The sequence below is a fragment of the Chroicocephalus ridibundus genome, chromosome 2, assembly GCF_963924245.1.
Source record: "Chroicocephalus ridibundus chromosome 2, bChrRid1.1, whole genome shotgun sequence".
Classification (NCBI taxonomy): Eukaryota; Metazoa; Chordata; class Aves; order Charadriiformes; family Laridae; genus Chroicocephalus; species Chroicocephalus ridibundus.
Window position 1 is genome coordinate 166,998,728 of NC_086285.1, and position 20,386 is coordinate 167,019,113.

The 20,386-nt window shown below is 45.4% G+C and overlaps 1 protein-coding gene across 14 annotated transcripts in view; it reads left to right on the forward strand.

Annotated features, from left to right (window-relative positions):
- Nucleotides 1–20,386, forward strand: part of ADGRB1 (adhesion G protein-coupled receptor B1) — a 293,273-nt gene that overhangs the window by 133,158 nt on the left and 139,729 nt on the right. For 11 of the 14 annotated variants that reach the window (XM_063327633.1, XM_063327630.1, XM_063327629.1 and 8 more), the window contains 7 exons: nt 889–996; nt 6,786–6,950; nt 8,498–8,661; nt 12,067–12,241; nt 14,568–14,732; nt 18,609–18,710; nt 20,239–20,345. In XM_063327633.1, coding sequence (XP_063183703.1) covers nt 889–996; nt 6,786–6,950; nt 8,498–8,661; nt 12,067–12,241; nt 14,568–14,732; nt 18,609–18,710; nt 20,239–20,345 — 986 coding nt within the window. Of the gene's footprint in view, nt 1–888; nt 997–6,785; nt 6,951–8,497; nt 8,663–12,066; nt 12,242–14,567; nt 14,733–18,608; nt 18,711–20,238; nt 20,346–20,386 lie in introns of all 14 variants that reach the window. The other 3 variants (XM_063327631.1, XM_063327641.1, XM_063327642.1) reach the window with 2 other exon arrangements.

Here is a 20,386-nt window from a genome sequence, read left to right on the forward strand (position 1 = left end):
TGCCCAATAGCAAGTAGAATGGAAATTTTAGTTTTCCTCATAGCAAATTCAGGGCTGATCCACATGAGATGCAAACGCAAAGCTGGCAGAAGTGTGTGTTTGGAAAGAACAGGGGTGTTTGCTGTCCATCAGGAGTTAAATGCCTTTACTTTACAGTGGATGCATTGTTTACCTTCTGATCTCAACATCATGGTCTTCAGTGGGAGATTTTCAGTTAAGACACTATGGTTAGGAGCTTTGCTCTTTCACATAAGTTGGAAAGGTGCCCAGCCATAGCTCTGTTGGTATATGTCGCTTTGTTGATACCAGACCTTCACCTCTTCTTGTTGTTGGTGGTAGGTAGAGCATATGAAGGACACATCCTTTTTGAACTATCCCTTTTCACGTGCCCTCACCTGCCTGCTCCACTCAGCATCTTCTGGTTACTTTACAGAGCATTGCTAAGTAGATGTTGGTTGCAAGGCAGAGTTTTCCACCAAAAAATACTGCCCATCATCCCCATAGATCTCAAAACACTGCCAGGGATGGTGGGATTCATTGTCAGCACATCTGAAAAAGCTAAATCCTCCACAAGTACAGCAAAGAGTACAGACACTCTAGAAATTCATTGCAGTTTATTAAAGACCAAGCATAAGGGATCATATTTTGCAAGGTCCCAGCTCTCACTGAGAACAAGGGGTTGAACTGCCAGCCAGACTGAGCCTCACAGGTTGGCTCGGTGCTAAAGTCCTGGGGAGTTCTGGTGGCCAGGGGTGCTGGGGTTGGAAAGTAGGTGATCGTGTCAACCGAACGTTGCAGGTTGCTGTTGTTTATACGTGTAACCTTTGTAGTGAAAGATCTTGCAGAGTGAACCAAAGTGTATTTACATGACCCATTACCTTGCCATAGCCAATGGACGCTATAATTCCAGAAGCCAATCGCTGAGGTCCACAGATAACAGAAAGCGAGAGGACACTGATGAACTGCAGCACTACGGGTACCCTGCACCTCAAATAGGTAAGCTCTGACCTACCACTACAGCCTCTGGAGCTGGCACACTGCCTGGTCACTGCACTTCCCGGCTGGGCTGGGCTGATTACATTGACTTGCTTTGCTGTTTCAATCACCCAGCTAACCAACTCTTTTCCTCCCAGGTTAGTGTGGGCTTATCCAACAAGTCACACACTAAGCAAACAGTCATCACTCAGTTTGTTCTCACCCCATTACTACAGGGTTTTGTGTTGTTGCCATTAGCCAGAGAAGGCAAAAAGAGTTAGATGCAAAGCCCACACCAGACCATGCTTCTCACACACCTCTTCTCATCACCCTGCCTACTTCTAAGTCACTGCTTTGTCTGAACTATCTAAACAGCCATGGTTCATTAAGCCAAAGCTGACCTTAGTGCGATACAGCCTCTTTGCTGATGGCCGTGTCATGCCTTCCCATTGACTGTAGGAGGAGGTGTGTAGGGTGTGATGGGGAGAGAGCAGGACTGCTTTCCTCTGTCGCTGGGTCGTTAGTGCTGTGCAAGGACTTGGATCTCGTAGGTTCTGCAGCAGGACCTTCACCCTGCTGCAATAGGAGGAGAATAATATGTAGTAATATGAGAGAGTGTGATCTGGGTAAATGGGAAGGAATTGAACCTAGATATATGCCAGCTCCAATCTGGAGAGGTTTTGTGCTCTCCCCTCACAGCTGCCTTTCATCACAGGAGCTGAATATGTCATAGGTCTTGGGCAAAGCAAGGTGTGCTGACCCTGGCTACAGGTTAAAATCATTGCCCAGTGACCTTACAAAGAGTTTGTGCTCTAGAAAGGCTTCAGACAGGTGATTCAAAGAGCCAGAGCTGTGAAATAGATTATAAGGGAGAGTGGGTTTTATTCTGGTGTAAATTAGCTATATTCCATCCAACCCAGCAGTGTGCAGCAGCAAACAGCGGACGGAAGCAGCACCATGCTGTGAAGGTTCCAAGGTTGACTGGGCAATGGCTGGGGTTATGGTTTTCAATACAAGGCAGAAGGCAGTCTGAATTTCCTTGCTACCCTCTACTGAATCTGCTCCCTCTGGTGGGAGCAGGTGCGCTGCCTGAAGGATCACTGACAGTTGGCAAAAGGTTGCAGGAGAGGAAGGGCATTTGCACTGCTGTAACCTCTTGAAGCTGAGTTCAATCTCTCACTCACATGTGTCCAAATAGAGGGCAAGAGAAGGCATTTCAAGGCAGGTCCTGTGATGTCCTCTATTGGTCCTGCTCTGCCTTGCCCCAGGTGCTTCCCTGGTGCTTTGTTCCAGCCTGTAGCTCAGCCATCAGGTTTATAGCTTGGCATTTCTTCCTGCCGTGCAGCTGGATGCTGCATCTGGGCTCAGTGACATCTCTATTAACTCCCTGTCGTCATAGCCCTGCTGTAGCATGCCTGACTTGGGCTGTGGAATCCCTGAGTGCAGCATGGGATGGGAGACCCAGCTGGGAAGATGTGTGTCGCCCTGTGGTGAGTTTGCCACACTCCTCCTGCTACACCATGAGCAGCAACTGCAACCAGGTTGTTCAAGGAGATGAGGACAGAGGAAATGTAAAGATCAGGCAGAGGATACATCCCAGGAAGGGATTTAGAGGGAGTCTTTAGCTGGGGACACCAAGGCAAAGCCCAAGTCTTCCCTAGACAGTTTGTAGCGGATAAGTCATTTCAAATCCACTCAAGACCTGGAAAAATATGAAATACAAAGAACAGGTATAAGAACGAGGGATGAGGGGATGGCCCTGTGTTGCTGAAGGCTGTAGCTGAAGGCTCCTGCCCATCCTCAACAGCCCTGGTGTCCACGTCCTGTTGGCCCATGGGCTCTGGCACAGCTGTGCTATCAGCTGCAGTGCCACTCGCTGCCCAAGTGTCTCTCCCAGCAATAGCACAAGAGGGAGATCCAGCCCAGCAGGTCCCTGGCACGGGCCTTCCCACCTTAGACCACAGACTGCTTCCAGGAGGTCTTTGCCAGCATCAGAATGTGAGCGAAGAAGTGGTTGCACATGGTGAGATGTCAGATTGACAGGTGATGCAAAAAAAAAAAGGGATCCTGGCAGAGGGATGACAGCAATGTGCCGCTCCATTAGTGCTGAGGGAAGAAGTGTCATGGAGAAACTGCAGGCACTGATTGGGACCCCACAGCCAGCTGAGCTCTCTGTAAGGCCAGCGCAGTTACTCTCAGGGCTGGCCAGGTGCTTGAAAGGATCCTGGATTGCAGTGCTATGTTCCCGTGGAGTGTTGCCCAGCGTGTCTCCTTCTGCAGCACCTGATGGACCCTCTCCAGCTGCAGAGCAGCTGGCTCTGCAGCAAGCTCTGCAGCAAGCCCTGAAAAAGGCCATCTTCCCACTTGAAGTGGGGTTCTTGCCCCTGGGAACTCCTTTGGTACACACCTCTTAATCCCCAAGCTAGCCTGGAGCATCACAGGACTAATCAAAGGTCAATCCTGCAGAGACATCTCTCTACAGGTACCTGTCATGAGGAAGGGCAGTGAATGGCCCCTTGTCCTCTGGGGAATGAAGACCAATTTGGTGGAGGGCATCTCTGGTGGGTCTAGTTATATGACAGTACTGAGTTGTTTTAAGGGGCTTCCAAACATGATGAGCATGGTAGACTCTTGTCCTTATACCAAAAATCAGAGCCAGGATCCACTTCTGGGTTAAATAGTTGGAAGATATTGAATCCAGTAATTTATATTTGTTCCAGTCTGACCCACAGCAGTGCAGAAATTCTTCTCATCCACAGTTTTAGTGATGGACAATATTCTGCTTCTCTTGGGTGGTGAATGAGAGACCTTGTCCTGATGCCTCAGATCATCTCAGAACTGGGTCTGTCATGCTTTGAAAATCTGTTGAATTTCTGCAATGTTTGAGACTAGACAGGACATAGTGCCCTAGGCGGAGATATATTGCTTAGTTCAAAATGAGATGAAACCCAAAGGAGTAACCAGCACTTGGAAAAGAATCTATATTATAGATTTTAAAAAAAACCCACAGGTATTAGTGCAATGTGAGAGATGATAATTGAGGAGATTTACCTCTAATCATAGATATTTCTACTGTGAAAGGGCAAAGGCCAAAAATAATAAAGAAGGGGAAAGAGGCAGAAGAGGCTGAATTTGGTTCAAAAATGCCATTCATTCACCTAGTGACACACTAACTCTTGTCTGAATATAGAGATTGTAAAACCACAGAGCCAGATCTGAGTGGAGAGGTGGTGGGATGGAAGGCTCTCCAAGCCATGAATTGCTGATGGAGGAGGCCACTGTGTCTCTGCAGGTTTCCCCTGTCCCACTTCTGGCCTCAGAAAGACTTTTGGGCACAAGCCTGCACTGTTTGACTACTGAAGAATCCCAGCTCTATTCCACTGAGAGAACTGATGCTGCTGGGTGCAGTATTGGGGAGGTTGTCCAAGGTTGATGGAGGGGTTCTCTGAGTAATGCAAAGGCATCGTCTGTCGGTGCGGTGTCCAAGCAGGATGGTTGCAGGAATGGTTGGGATTTGTGAGCCAAAGAGTCATCTCCTGAAATCTGGGCCACTCTCAATGGCAAATACTGAAATGACAGTACCAAAAAGGTAACTTGCTGGTGGTGAACTCGGAGTTTCACAGGACTGTCTGTCTGACAGAGCCAGTTGAGTTCCTTATTGGAAAGGCAGAAAAATTACCATGGAAATGCAGATCTTTGTATACCATTAGATCTAATACTTGAGAAACAGGATATGGGAGCAATGTTTTCTTGAAGCCCAAAGGCCTCAAAACACACGTGGTCTCCTATACATCCCAGAGAAAGACCAAGGTTGATAACATTTATCTAACTGGAACCAACTGGGTAGATTAATGAGACAAAATGCAAAAGCAAGGGGAAACAGTATTGAACAACTTTGGCTTAATGAACGAAAGCAGTTATGTCTTATGATAATCGTTGCAATGGCATAGATGAGGTGGAGAAAGACTCATCCTTACCTCCACCTCTTTCTGACCCCAGCAAGTAAATGAAGGAATGAAAACCTGTCCACTTTGTATCAATCACAGGTCTTCCTCTACACTTTTCTCCTTCAACAGGCTTGTACATATTGATTCATCAACCTCCAATTAATGGGCTTACTTTGAACTACCAACTGCCTGAATGACTGGAGACACTCAAAGCAGATGCGCTGAAAAGCGTGACACATCATAACAAATAACACATAACTACCAAAAATCCCAATGAGCAGATTGATGAGAGCCATAAATACTTGAAATCCTGCATAAAATGTCATTGCACACAGAAAACTCCCTTAAGACACTAGTAAATAAATATACCACCTTGAGGAAGAAGTCAGACATGCACAGCTTTAGGTCAGCTGAGGTAGCATTGGGCAGTTTGGTAGTTTGCAAACCTTACAGTCCCCATCACAGTTCCTGTACTGACACCAGCGTTCACGCAGCTGGTTTATAACCCACACTGAGGGTGAGATCAAGCTGTAGCAGCCCACTGCTAGAGTCTCTTTCATGCTCCATGTGGCAGCTGGTCAAACCAATATAGCATCTACTGTCCAGTTTTCTTTGGGAATCGGGTGGTGCAGGAAAACACATTCAAGTGCTGGGTGCAGCTCAAGTTGTGACATATTTTAATGACCCCTGAAGTCATGCTTACCTGCTGCACCTGGTGATCCTTCTTATATCGTCTGTAGTCTGCCAGATGCATCTGGTTATGATGTGACATAGTGCAGTCTGATGTTCTGAAGAACTTGTTACTAGAAGGGTATGTCCCTCTATTATGCATCCTCAAAGATGTGTTGGTGTTTATTTGTGCCATATGCCTGTGTACTATGCATACCAAATGTTATCTTCTAGGTTTATTATGTGTAATCATTAGTAATACATAAAAAATCTCAAACCCCAAATGATGCAGGGCTCAATTAAATGAAACAACAAGTTTTCATCTGGGGAGAAAGGCATTTTCTCAAGGATATGCCTATGAAACTAATGGAAAACCGTGTTTTCCCTGCACGTGTCATGTTTCTGGTGACTTATCTGGAGCCTATGGCCTGGCTGAAACACCCCTGGCATGAGCATCTGTCTGCAGGGATATTAATGACAAAGGGAATATGTCTCATTGCTTTCCACTCCCATCTCTTGTTCAAGGGTATGCCTTACTTACCTTTCCAATACTGCCCCTTCAGGTAAGCAGTTGATAGGGACTGTATGATGCCTGGGAACAGTCAGCCTTGTTCCATGTCACATGCTCAAACCAGGTCTTCTCCGCAGGTGAAGGAAATGACAAGAGAAAGCTCTGTGGGATTACTTCAGCCAATGTCCTTCTCAGGCACTGTCATCTTCTATTTTGTCTTCTACTCCATTGCCAATCTGCATTGGTAGGGGCTGTGAGAAGGCAGGAAAAGGAGCTGAAGCCTTACGACTGCTCAAATATGGAAACATTCATGATATCTGCCTAATCACTGTTACTTAATTAGTACTTTCTGAGTAGATGATACGTATCCCAGTTTACAAAGTTCTGTAGTGGCTACACCACCTCGTCATCAGTAGTGGAACCTGCCCAGTCCAGTGCCGTGATGATTCCACAGTGTCCTTCCCTTTTTTTGTGTGCGTGAATTACAAGCTCTACGCAGTATGCCCAAAAAACTTTTAGCCCATTGTCAACCCTCACATTTTCTCACCAATCCCCTTGCATCCTTGCTGTCCCACATTGCCCTGTCCTGTATTGCCAGAAACTTGTGAAGTGCAACATGGAAAGCACTGGAGGACCCAGGACCAAGGATGCCATGTTCTCACCTTCTGCTCCAATCCCAACAGGTGACCCGGCGGCAGAGGAATGGTCCCCGTGGAGTGTGTGTTCAACCACCTGCGGGGAGGGATGGCAGACCAGGACGAGGTTCTGCGTGTCGTCTTCCTACAGTACTCAGTGCAGTGGCCCTCTCCGGGAGCAGAGACAGTGCAACAACTCTGCTGTGTGCCCAGGTGGGCTGAGAACTCCATATATACATGGGCAGAAGGGGAAGGGAGATGCACAGAGGACTGTGATATCTCCACTGTGATATCTGCTTGGAGGGAGGTGTTTTTTATTTCCTCTTCCTTCTGCTTTTACCCTAAAGCCTCCTACAGAGACCTTTGCTAGACCAAGCACCTTTTAGATGGGCACTTGATTTGCATGGTATGGACAATTCTGTGCTATCTAAAGGCAACAAACACAGTAGGTCTGAAAGGTGTGTAGCCTTTGGGGTGTTTCCAAGCATGGGACAGGAAAGGGAAGCACCAGGAGACACTTTCAGCTGCTCAGATGCCAACACTGGGCACACCATTGCAAAATCAACATGAAAAACTTAGGCTGCTTGTATGTTTATGAATCGAGCCAGACATTGTCTCTGGTTTCATACTCCACAATTTTGATGAAAAAGTACAGTCTGGGGAGCCTGGACATTATTTTGAAGAATCATACTATTAAAGCAGGTGTGTTATTCATGACTCCCAACTAACAATATCATTGTTCAGAACCAGCCTTACTATGTTGAAACCACCAAGCTGTTTTCCTGTCCTCTTTTCTGCATTCCCTCCTTTAATTATCTCTTATCATGCGAGATGCTTGGTGACAATTGCAAAATTTAAGTTTGAACACCCTTTCCTCATACTGGGGGATCAGACTCTGTTAGCAAACAATGAAGGACTGGAAACAGTTTCATTTATTGGTGTTTTTTTCTGTTTGTTTGTTGTTGTGTTTTTTTCTGAAACATTATTGATTTTGCATTAGCTTCTCTCGTAAAGCTGGATGAAGTCCCTTAAGAGAGATCAGTACATTCTTGTAACATTTGGCCTCTAGAGATTACAGTGACTAAACTTCCATAAATAGCCTGGCTAGATTAGATTAGATTAGATTAGATTGGAGAAGATTAGATTAAGATAGATTAGAAGGCTTTAGATATCTAATTCCAGGAGTTACAAGTGCTGGCCTGAGCACTATTGGAGCATGTTGCCCACCCCATTTTGTTCTTCCAAGTCTCCCTAGCTTTGCCCCTATGGTGCCACTGACGTATGATAGTAATTAGTAGCCAGACTACAGCTTTTCTGAGAGCTTGGGAGTGCATTAGCCTTTGACAATTCAATGAGAAAATGTGTTGAGGGAGAGAAGTAAGGGTAAGAAGTGGCAAAATGATGGTGATGCTGCTTCCCAAAGGGTGGTGGGCTTTTTGTTCCTCTATAGCTAAATGCATTTTTGCTCAAGAAATGCCCTTTTCTCTTGGCTCAAAAATCTAAAAAAATAGGGTCAATTAGAAGTGCATTTTGATTTAATTCAAATAGACTGGAAAGTAACAGACACTTGGTGTCAATACCAAGGCATAAAAAATTACGTGATGTTCCTCTTGCACATTTTGGGTTGGTTTGTTCTTGTCCTTCCCACACTCACTTCTCACATGCTGTTCATTCTGGGTGGGAAGATGCTGTGCTCTGTGGTCTCACTTGTTTCGCCAGATGTCCTTTGGAGAGGAAACTTACTTCTTCTTTGATTGCAGTGCATGGCACCTGGGACGAGTGGTCTCCATGGAGCTTGTGCTCTTCCACATGCGGGAGAGGGTACAGGGATCGGACCCGCACATGCAAGCCCCCACAATTTGGTGGAAACCCCTGCGAAGGCCCAGAGAAGCAAACAAAGTTCTGCAACATTGCACTTTGCCCAGGTAAGGCAGTTAGAGATTCAAAGCCTTCCCTCCAGCAGGTCTTCTCACCTCCGAAGATGTCCACTCATGGTTCATCAAATGGGTCTGTAGCTGTCTCAGCTGAATGAGCACACACTCTGGACCGTCCTGAAGAGGATCCTCTACAAGGAAAGGACACATTGGAGGAGCAACCTAGACATGCTTTCTGGTGTTATTTGTCTCAGCATTGTCTTATGTTTGATTTGCCCCATGTAATAACACTGAGGACATGTTATATAGGTTGGATCTGAACTGGCTCAGCTATCACTACTATTCCCAAGACCATCTTAAGCTCCTCACCTGTTATCTCCAGTGAATGGTTTAAAGTTATTTTGCCTGACTGGGCTTGTTATTGTGCTGGAATTAATTAATAGTTCTAATTGCTAGCAATATACTTGCATTAATTCACTATATATGCAAGTTTTCTCTGTACTTGATTCTGCTTTGGGTGGTGAGATGGACTAAGAGACTCCTGAGAGCCTTCCATGCCATATTTTAATACTTTTAAGTACCTCTTTCCTACCCCTAGACTTCACTTCCAAATGTCTCTCCCCAAGTTTTGCTTTGAAACCTCAAGAAAGAAACCTCAGGATTAAATGCCTTTTACCCGCTGGAAATCCTATGGCTTCCTTCCCCTGAACCATGCCCTGGGTTTACCACAGAATCCCCATTAATTTAACTCAGGATGTCCTGGTGAACACGAGTTGGACACGAAGGACCTCCCTAACACTCCTCCCCTGTCCCAGGGTAATGCCAACTGACATTTTTCCAGTTTAATGAGAAACATTATAAGACATTATTATGTCCCCGGAGGAGGAGAGGGATTGTGGGAGTAATGAGAACTTTATGAAAACATTTGTGAGAAGCCTCCTGGCATTTCCCACCCAGTTTTCACCCCAAGTAACTATCCTTGGATTTCTGGCTGTTGTCCAGGAGACTCTGCTCGGAATAAGAGCATCCCAGACACGAAATTGACTCTGTCATAAAAAGACAAATTGAAGAAGTCAGACCTGGCATTGCTTGGGCAATAAAGCATACCCTGAGTTAACATTGATCCATAATTAATTTAAATACAAATAAATATGTGGATACACCGCAGCGAACAAAACAGTGGTGGAAAAGACAAGCAGCCCAATTGCAAGACTTCATCTCTAATTAATGCCACAAAGGCAATCAGTGGCTTTGCAGTGCCAAATGAGTACAGCGTTGAGGGACCCACTGAAGCACAACAATGGGAGCTGCTCAGCGCTTGACACACCAGACGGTCATATCGCTTATTACCGTCCTGCTCTGAGGATTTATTACTACAACTGATAAAAATGTTCTGCTGCAGGGACAACAGAGCTTTTGTTCCTCCGGAGCAATAGGTATTACAGGCTGAGTCTCAAGTCCTTCAAAGAGAGAGAAGGGGGAAGACAATGCTGATCTCTGAATAGACGACACCAGCCAGCCTCCAATGAACATTTTTGACAGATTCATGCCACGGTGTGACAATGGCATTGAGCAGTCCTTGCAGCGGCTGTGATGGACAGCCCTCAGCATCTTCCTCAAGTGACATTCTTGCGTCAGTGCACGTGTCTGGAGATGCAACATGGCCATCTCTGTTTTTCCATTTCTCACCTGTCTTTGAAATTACAGTCCATGAATAAATAATCTCTCATCTCAAAGAAAATTTTTTGTTCCTTAGCCCCCACTGAATGAGCAATTTATGGATGTGGCTTTCTTTTATTTTCCCATCTCCAAATGCTCACAGTTGTGGTGAGCTTCCAATCACCACTTCCACAGCAGCAGGTGGGGCTTTGGTAAATGCAACTTTTTTGGTAAATGCAACTTTTTTGTCGAATGCAACATTTACTTTCGTAAATGCAATCTCACTTTTCCAACATAGAGGAATGCTAATGAGGGGCAGACACCATCAGTTCATGGAAACTAGGAGCACTACCTTCAGTCAGAAAAGATACACTAATTTACACCTGGTAGGATCTACTTTGTGGGATTTTGGATCATTTCCAGGGAGGAATCACCTGTCAGTCACCACTTCTTGCATTTCCCCTCCTTGAAATTGATAGGCACTGACAAGATGCCTTGAATTTATGCATGATGAAAACATCAAGCTTGGATTGCTAAAAACAAACACCTTTTGGAAGTACCTTTATGCATGTTTGATTTTTCACACCTTCTGAGCTCACGTGACCCCTTCTGAGTTAACAGTTGCTCATTTGGATGTTTTTGACATTTTTTTTTCCATGCTTGCAAACAAAAAGCTGCTCAGTTGCAATGGGGATTATTCAGGGCTGTTTAAATCCTTGCAGATTACACAGGGGAGCAGGCATATATATATTTGGACTGAAAAACAAAGCCAAAAAAAATGAACTGCAATCTACAGCAACGTGATTTGAGCCAGAATTCAGACTTTTCAGGGGTTCAGGTTGTTTTTTTGAGTGAGAGCTAGCAGCTAGTGAGAGCTAAACAGAGCATGATGACCGCTGCTAATGAGAAAAAAGTGCTCCAGGAATAGCAGACTGGGTGATGAATCTGTTGATCAGTGACCAATTAGAGTGTAGCTGCCACACTTGGGAATGCCTCACACTGTACCACCTAATAAGATGTATTCATGTTTCTCTCCAACCCCATCCCTATTATAACCTCACTTGTCCCTCCCTCCTGTATTTAATTATCAAAGACACTGCTGTGTAGAGTCATATCAAGCCTGTCAGTGTTAATTCAGCCATGAGAGAAGTACATTGACCACACACACGCACTCTGTTCATGGTCTCCTGTTGAAGTACACCTTTGCTCTGAGCATTTCCCGGCTAGCAGCATGAATTCCTGAGAATAACTCCACAATTCAAGTTTCTGTATGTGCTTTAATGAAAAACAGAGCATTTGGGTGCTTGAGAAACTTCCTTCCCTGTAGACTTGTGCATTGCGCTGGTGAAAAATTAGTTCCCTCAAAAAGTGTTGATTGCCCAAAATGGGAAATGTCATGGTAATGTATTGATTCCTTCAAAATCTTCAATGAAATCATGATCCATGCTCTATATTTTGATGTTATGTTGGGATCAGCAATATTAATAGTTTTGACTTTTATGTTGGAATGTATGATATCAATAATTTCAACTTTCATGGTGTTATGTATGGACAAAAAATTTGAAATGTTACAGCACTTGCATCCTGCTGGGCCATAACATATCCATCGGAGGTTGCAGAGGATCCCAACAGATTGCCATTGCCACTGTTGTCTGAACTTTTTTTTTGATGATCTTTTCCCTCTAAAACTTTGGGACTCCAGTTTGCCCTCCCCTGCGTTCGTCCCTTGTAGGCAAAGGCACATGCCTCTTTCCAGTGGGAGCGATTTTCACATTCCGTTCTGTTTTCTCTCTTTGGGCCACTCAGTGGACGGCAACTGGAATGAGTGGTCGAGCTGGAGCTCCTGCTCTGCCTCCTGCTCCAACGGCACCCAACAGCGGACGAGGGAGTGCAATGGACCCTCCTATGGGGGAGCCGAATGCCAGGGACACTGGGTGGAGACCAGGGACTGCTTCCTACGCCAATGTCCAGGTCAGTGACAAATGACTTTTTTCTTTCTCTTGGGTCATCCTTCTCTGCAGTCCCAGATAGGCTTTTGTAAAATTCCCTCCTCATCTCTCTGGGGAAGAGTTGCAGAGTTTTCAGCAGTAATGCAGTAGTAAGGAGGCTGTGGATCATACCAACAGACCATGCAAGCCAAAATCCATAGCCGACAAACGCTCCAGGAGACCCCAGAGAGGTGAGTGATTATCCACAGGGAAAATGTCTTTCTAACCTTAGATACCAGTTTTCAGAATGTGCTAAAAAAGCCAAACCAAAATATCAATTAAACCCTCTTTTCTTTTTTTTTTTTTTTTTTTTTTTGGTGTTCCTCTTCTCCTATCACTCCCAGTTATAGTTGAAGCAAACGGAAGCAACCACTACTGTATCATAGCTTTGAACCTTATCTGTGACTAAATCTGGCACTATGAAGCCTTGATTCATGCCTAAGACTTGTCACTTACTTATCTATCTGTGTCTTAAAATAGTAATAATAACAATAATAACAGCAGTAATAATAATAATAGCAATAATCTCTGCTGACCCAGCTGTTGTAGCCAGTACCTGACATACAGAATAATCACCGTGTCTTCATACCACGGACTGTGGGCTCCAGCAGAGCAATTTCATGCGGGAGAAGCAAAGAAAATCGAAGCAGATACCAGAGCACACCTAATGCCAGAAGTCTTCATTTCTCAGACTGACACCAGCACTATAAAGCTGCAGGTGCAGTTTCCTCCTTCCTGTGCATAACTCTTCGGGGACGCCATTGCAACAGGTCTAATTGAGACAGGAAGTGATGAAAATATTCTGACACGGGAAACAAAGCTTGAATATCTAGAAGCCTTCAAGATTGATCAGCAACCAATTTTTCTTACCATGCTTCTCTTAGTCCTTTCACTGGCTCTCCCTGTTAGACCACAGAACTGAGGAGGAATGGATCCCTAAGATGGAGAGGGTTTTCTCCCATTTCCAAGAGAACAGGGACAGCCAGAAACAACTCAGCTCTTTGAGGTACTTTTCATACTTTGCTTAGGTGAGCAGGTGTTGGTCTCTCCACTCCACAAACATAGAAGCCAGTAGCTCTTCAGCCTGGTATGCCTGTTTACTCAGGGAATCCTTATCTTTTCTGGTAGCATCACCATCTGCAGCAGAATGTAAGCAGTATTTAACACAGGTATTGGACATTCCTACATGGTCTCTAGTAGGTTTTGGTGTTTAGGTATCTCTCTCCTTCTTTGCAACTTATGGAGATCTTCAAAGACAAAAAGGGCCTCGTTTTTTTTTTAGGCAACATATTGTCTCACTGCTTTCAGAGTTTTTTATTAAAGCAATGTTGGTCATGGCTTCCACTGCAGACAGTGTCACCAGAGAAAGCATCAGAGGTTGGTGCTGTCCCTTTTTTATGATAATCTTTTTCTACTTCTTGGAGAAGAAGAGAGGGATCCCCCACCCTCCCAAAAGGAGTTATTCAACCCAAGATGACATGTTATCTCCTAATTAAAACCCAAATAAGAATCAGGAGATTTAGGTCTTTGCTCTAGTTCTGTCACTCAGTTGTTGTTTCTCATCTGTGATGCAGCAGAGGAGAATGTTTCCCTACCTTGCAGGCTTGTTGTGAGGGCTAATTAACATTTTTATAGTGCTTTGATAAATGCTATTGTTAACGTAAAAGAAGAAGAATTTTGATAAATGCCATTGTTAACATAAAGGAAGTAGCATTTCCACTGAATCTGTAAAGATGTTGGGAGAAGATACAATATAGTGAGACAATGTCCCAAACCTCTTTCCAAGGCACATGAAACAACAGTACAATGCAAACAGCTGGAGGGAAGTTTATTTGATGTTTCTTCATGCTTTCTTGCCCAAGGGTTTCTCTCTAACTCTCTGGACCAGCTCTGGCAAGGTCTATTTTCACTCATGCATTGTACAACCAACTCAAGCTATGTACTTTGGCTGGCAGATGTGGCTGCCAGGCAAGTTGAATCCCTGCCTACCTGGGGACCATTCATGAGCACGGACCCAAATCTGAGTGCAAAGAAAGAGTTAGGGCTGTTTTTTGCAGTGGGGGAGGATACTGAGGAGAAACACAAGAGCACCCTGAGATATAAAAAGGCTGCTGCAATGGGAAAGAGCACGCACTGATTTCATGTCTGTTGAGGATCAAACAAATATCCAAGACTGGAGAACTCCCTTCCCACCAAGCCATGGTCTACTCACCCTATGTTCCAGTGTTCACCTTAGGACCTTGCCCCGTTCTGTTGCAGATTATGTTTGGGACGTGACAGGCTGTTTCTCTCCTCTTTTTCTTCTCCAGTGGATGGGAAGTGGCAGGCCTGGGGAGTGTGGGGCAGCTGCACCACCACATGTGGAGGTGGGACGCAGAGACGTGACCGTGTGTGCTATGGACCCTTCTTCGGTGGAGAGACTTGCCAGGGTCCCAAAGAAGAGTATAAGCAGTGCAATGACAGAAAGTGTCCTGGTATGTACCCCAAACCCCTCACTCTTTCTGACAGGGATTTTGGAAAAATGTCATTTTTCAGAGAGCTGAATGCAACAAGGACTTGTGAACTGGTTGGACCCTGCCCATACTCCAGACACAAAATACATCAAGGCCTGGATTTAATTCTTGCCAAAACCAGTGTAACAATGCTGGTTTCAGTGCATGTCTGACAAGTCCCACCAGTCTAGCCTTGATGGTTTTCACCTTTTATTGCCATAGAGTCATAAAAGGAAAAGACACACTCATAGCAAAAACTGATATCAGTGTCTCAAGTCAATGAAGTAGTTGAGCACTGAGGATGCTGCAGTGGTTTCCCACCCTTTACCTAGTTTCCAGGAGACCTGCAGAAAACTTAGTTTTAAAAAAGACAGATGTGTCTACATCTGTTCAGAGCCTTACCCAAACTCACCCTCCTCTAGCTACAGCCATGGGAGCATCATCCCTTTGAGAAAAAGTGTGCCAAAGCCTGAATGTGAGCTCTCCAAACAAGTGAGCTGCAGGACAGGGGAAAACCTGGCGTTTAATGTGAAAAATAAGCAGGACTAAACACTTGCAAGTGGGAATGTTTCTGTCTGTCTCTCACACAGTACACAGAGGCCAGAAAAAAGCACACCATTTTTATTTTCTTTCTCAGTCTTAGTCAAAGCACCTGGTGAAATTGCTGGTAGGGAATCAATGGCCCATATGATGTTGACAGCCAGATTGCATCAATTGTAACAGGTCCTGATTTTTGACCAAAAGGGTAATTAATTGTCAGAGCAGTTCAGTGAGAGACAGGAGAGATTCTCGTGGCGGTATCCTGGCAGTCTTACTGAAAAGGGGTGCCTCCCTAAAAGACAGGCTGGAGCTCAGCACAGAGGTAACAGTTGTGGTGCAGATGTTTTTGAAGGAGCTCAGCACAGAGGTAACAGTTGCGGTGCAGATGTTTTTGAAGGAGCTCAGCACAGAGGTAACAGTTGCGGTGCAGATGTTTTTGAAGGAGCTCAGCACAGAGGTAACTGTTGTGGTGCAGATGTTTTTGAAGGTGGATCTGCCACACTGAGGACAGCTGACACTGAGGCTCCCTTGCAAACTGCTGAAGACAAAGATAAAAGCCAAAGCACTCCAGCGTGGAAGTTTCAGCCCGTTTAGCTCAAAGATAACAGAGAAAGAGGCTGTGTGGCTGCGACGCATATTCACTCTTTCCAACTACACTCTAATAAAAGACATCACCTCTCCTTACAAGCTGTGCCTCTCAATTAGCAGTGGTGTGTGAGAGTCTCTTCTAACTCAGCCACAAAGCTCTGCCTAGCCATAGAAAATCTTAGCACCGGGTTGTCTGGTGGTGTCTACAGAGCAATGCAGATTTAGTTCAGCTTCAGCGTGTGCCAGCTGGGGCTCTGGCAGAACAAACCCAATCTTTTCTTCTCTTTCCGCGGGGTCTTATGCCTGCACAGTGCTCAAAAGGAAAAGGCATGTCTCAGGGACTAAGTCCTGCTAGGGTTCAAAACCAGAAGGGTCTCGTTGCAGTTGTTAATTTGCAAGGGAAGGAAAAGGTGGGGAGTCATCAGAGGCTAAAAATAAACCCACTCAATTTGTTCCCAAGAAAGTATCAAATGCCAGCATGATTTGGTTTGAGCAGAAGAATTGAGCTTAATTGGGTTAGTTATTAAAATCTCCCAGTGCGAATAGGTTACTCTGGTAAAAAGGATTTTGTAACGAAGCAACATCAAAAAGAAAAAAAGAAGGAAAAAAAAAAAAAAAAGGATGAAATGATTCTCTCCTGGCCTGGGAATTGCTTCTGCACTCATTGGCAAGACAATGTCAGACAACCAGTGTATTTCTAAAGAGCATCTCTGATCCACAGCATCCCTCAGTGGTCCCCAGGGAGACTGCAGGGGTGGTGAGACAGGGAAGGTTTGACAGGTCAGAGGACGAGAAAGGGGAGGTTAGATGTGAACACGTTCCCTCTCTGCTTTTCAATGTGCTCTGCTGTTTTGTAGCCCAGGGTGCCAAACGCTTCCCACCCCATGCCTCAAACCCTTCTTTGAACCCCAGTTTGAGGTGGAGACTGTCACCATGGCCAAAGCACTGGTCAAGGAGGCAGGAGTGTTGCATTCAGCTCGCTGCTCTGCCACAAGCTATCTGGATGACCATGTGCAGGTCACAAGTGGGTGACTTAATCTCGCTGTCCTACATGTCAACAGGTTGGAAATAAAAATGCCTCTTTTTCACCCTTGTTCTGCCTTATCTACAGAAGTCATGAGCTGTTGGCACAGGGACTATTTCTGCATATGTGCAGAGCACAGCAGAGGCCCTTCTTTCCCTCTGGGATTTCATTACAATAGCGATTACTCAAAAGGGAATTTTAAAACGGAGGAAGGAGCATCTGCTTCCAAGCAGAGAGCGTGAGTTGTCCATTATCAGTGTCTACTGAGGAGGAATCTGTCTTTAAACTGCAATTGGGGCTGGAGCCATGTCTTCAAGTCTTGGAGCTTGATTCCAGGAGCAGTGATGTGTAGGCAGCTTGTTGGGACTTATATGAGTCCTTCAAAGAAGTAGGACTTGCCATATCCATAATCTTTGGTTTGAGCATTCCCCACAGACAGGTTGGACCCAGGGCATCACTGGGCTATGTCCCTCACTGGGTATTTGCTCCATGAGGTAAGTCCTGGAATGGCCTATGTAAGCACATCCACTGCACAATCTCTTGTAGAAGAAAGCCTTCAGGGTTATTGCTGTGTTGGGAGAAACATGAAAACTCAAGGCTTCCCTCTTTTTATAGCAGATGTACATTTTCCCTACAACCTTTTCTACTGGCACCACTGGACCTTGGTATGGGCAGCTGCCAGGCTCCATGGCTGGTTGGCTTTGGCTTTGCGGCTGCCTTTCCTGACCAGTTGCAAGCATTCAGTCAGCTTCCTTTTTATTGGTAGTTTTACATATACAATAAATAAAAGTTGCAATTGAAAACCATTAAATATAATTTTTTCTCCTCCTCACACTCAGGAGTGATAAATAGCTTCAACATCATCTTGACGGCTCCTTCCATTTTATGTGCTGCAAATAGTGAGTTTCTCAGCACAAAGCTCTCCTGCCGTGAATATTTTTTCCCAGGTCCCTCCGACTATGGGGCCAACTCAGCTCCACCCACAGACGGAAGCATCTGAAACCCTCCTTCCAAAGAGCTTTTTCTGTCTCAAAACACATTTCTGCAGTCTCCTGGACTCTGCAGCAATGTTTGGAAAAGAGCTGCTGATGCAAATCCAGCCTGTTGGTGCGAAGATCTTTTCCCTGTGTCCTCACATAAAATGGCTGTAGACAGAGGTCCTGAATGACGTCTACCCAGGGGATACGTCCATCTTTTTTTCCAACTACTTTTTGTTCTTTCCTTCATACTTATTCTGACTTATTTATGTTGAGCCTCATTTTAGACACATCCAGCCCTGAGGGATGAAAGGAGTAGACTCTGGAGACACAGAGTTCACCCACAAAAGGTGGACATCTACCCATTAAACAAGAAAAGAAAACTCTTTAGAAGGGTCTAGCAACAACAGCTTCCTTGCAAAGAGCTGCCACAAGGCAAAGCAAGCATGTTAGTGGACTTTCCCAGGTTGTTACATGCATATTAGCAAGCTAATCCTCAGGATGGATGGACGCCCAGTTTTCAGACAGGCAGAGCAAATTCCGGAGAGGTTAAGTGGTTTTGCCAGGGGCCATGTGCCAAGCAGCTGCAGAGCTGTGAGTTCACCTCCAGGCCTCCTGGCTCACACCACAGTGCTCCAGACCACGGTCCCGTGTTGACTGTTTCCATTCCCTTTTTCACGTCCCTCCTGAGGAGGAGGCTTTACCAATGGAGTTTTTCCTTCCTTGCAGAGCCCCATGAAATCTGTGACGAGGAAAGTCTTGCCTCTGTCGTTTGGAAAGAGACACCCGCTGGGGATGCTGCAGCTGTCCGGTGTCCTCGCAATGCCACCGGTAAGGATGACCGCATGCCTTGGCCAGGGAGCTGGCCCACCCTCAGGGTATCCTTTATCCCTTACATCCTAGGTGAGAAGAACCTGGTGGTGGGAGGACAAGACAAACAAATGAACTTCACTTCCTTCACTCAGAGCTAAATCAGCTCTCTCTGGCTTTCTGTGGTCCTTCATTGTTATAACTACTTCTTGGTTCATACTGGAGAATCTGGTTCATACTGGTCTCCCATCCACCTACTGTCTAGTCCTGGGACAGCATTGCAATTAAGGGTGACTGTGGTATGTTTTCCACATTATCTACAAATAGCTCTGCAGAAGCAGGTAGGGTTTTATTAAAATCCGCTAGACTTGGGTGTTATATTTCTCCCCACTGCCCAGAAAAGAAGCTAGTATCCAAAAGTAGGAAATCTGAATTGTGTTATCCACTCACACTTAGGTACTCTCCTCTCCTTCTTAGAAACCATAGCAGCTCTCTAAATGTATCTTCAGGTGCCCAAGTTGATGATCTGACCATGGTGGTATGATGTGATAGGATCAGGGCATACAGGTATTACTTGTTGTGACAGCGGCCACATGTTCCCCAAGGAGTGGAAAGCAGTGTAAAGAAGGTGCCAGGACACATGCTGGCGGTAGAGCTTGTCCTCAGCTGGATGTTCCTCACTCTCGGGCAGGAACTGAAGTGGGGACAGCAGCGTCAGTAACGAACGTAAAGGTTTTATTTTGTTGGAGTGAGGTTGTCAGACACAGATAAACCCTGCAGCTCTCTTTGACTCACACAGCCTGGGACAGTCAGTGTCATCCCAAATGCTAGCCTAGAAGAAGGGCGGTATCCATAGCAAAGTCACTGAATAGTTTAGCAATAGCAAGGGGATTGTGGACCCAGCAAAGTGTGCTCCTCAGAGACTCTCCAAATAGAGGCATAATTGCTTGGGCAAGGTGATCCCTCTCCCTTTCCTCCTCACTAATATGTCTGTTCCTCTGCATTGCAAAGGCATGTGATCACCACTGCAAAACTCACTGTAGACTGAAGCTAAGGATATGCCTGGGGGAGGACTGCAAGCAGCTTTTGGAGCTTTTCAGCTAATGCAAAGATTGTGCTGTCGGATATTTATTCTCCTTGAGACTGCGTAGGCAGCACAAGCCACTGTGACTGGTTTAGTTGCAAATACCAGACCATGCCACCTGGGGAGGCTCGTGGAGCTTCCTGAGCCAGGAAAAAAGCTGCCCTCCAGGGCACAAAAAACCTTTCTCCTTTACTAGACATGCTGGATTTGTTAGGCTTTGTTTTTATTCCCAGTTCCTTTTGCTGTCCTGCCCTTCTATAAGAAAATGCAGGAAAAGAAAATAAAAATACTCTGTCCTACATGCTTGCACATGTTGTTCAGGCGTCTGCAGATGCCTCTGCTGCCTGTTGTGCTGGTAGGTCTGCCTATGTGGATACACTGACCAGTCCTGGGTGGCCTTCATGAACGTGCTTGGCTTTTCATCTTGCTGTTCCCACTCCCGTATTCATTTCTTTCCTCTTCCAGGGCTGATCCTTCGAAGATGCATTTTAGATGAAGAAGGGATAGCTTATTGGGAGCCTCCAACATACATCAAGTGTGTTTCTATTGATTATAGGAACATACAGATGATGGTAAGGGAGACCGACTTCTCAGGTCAGCAGGTTTGGGACCC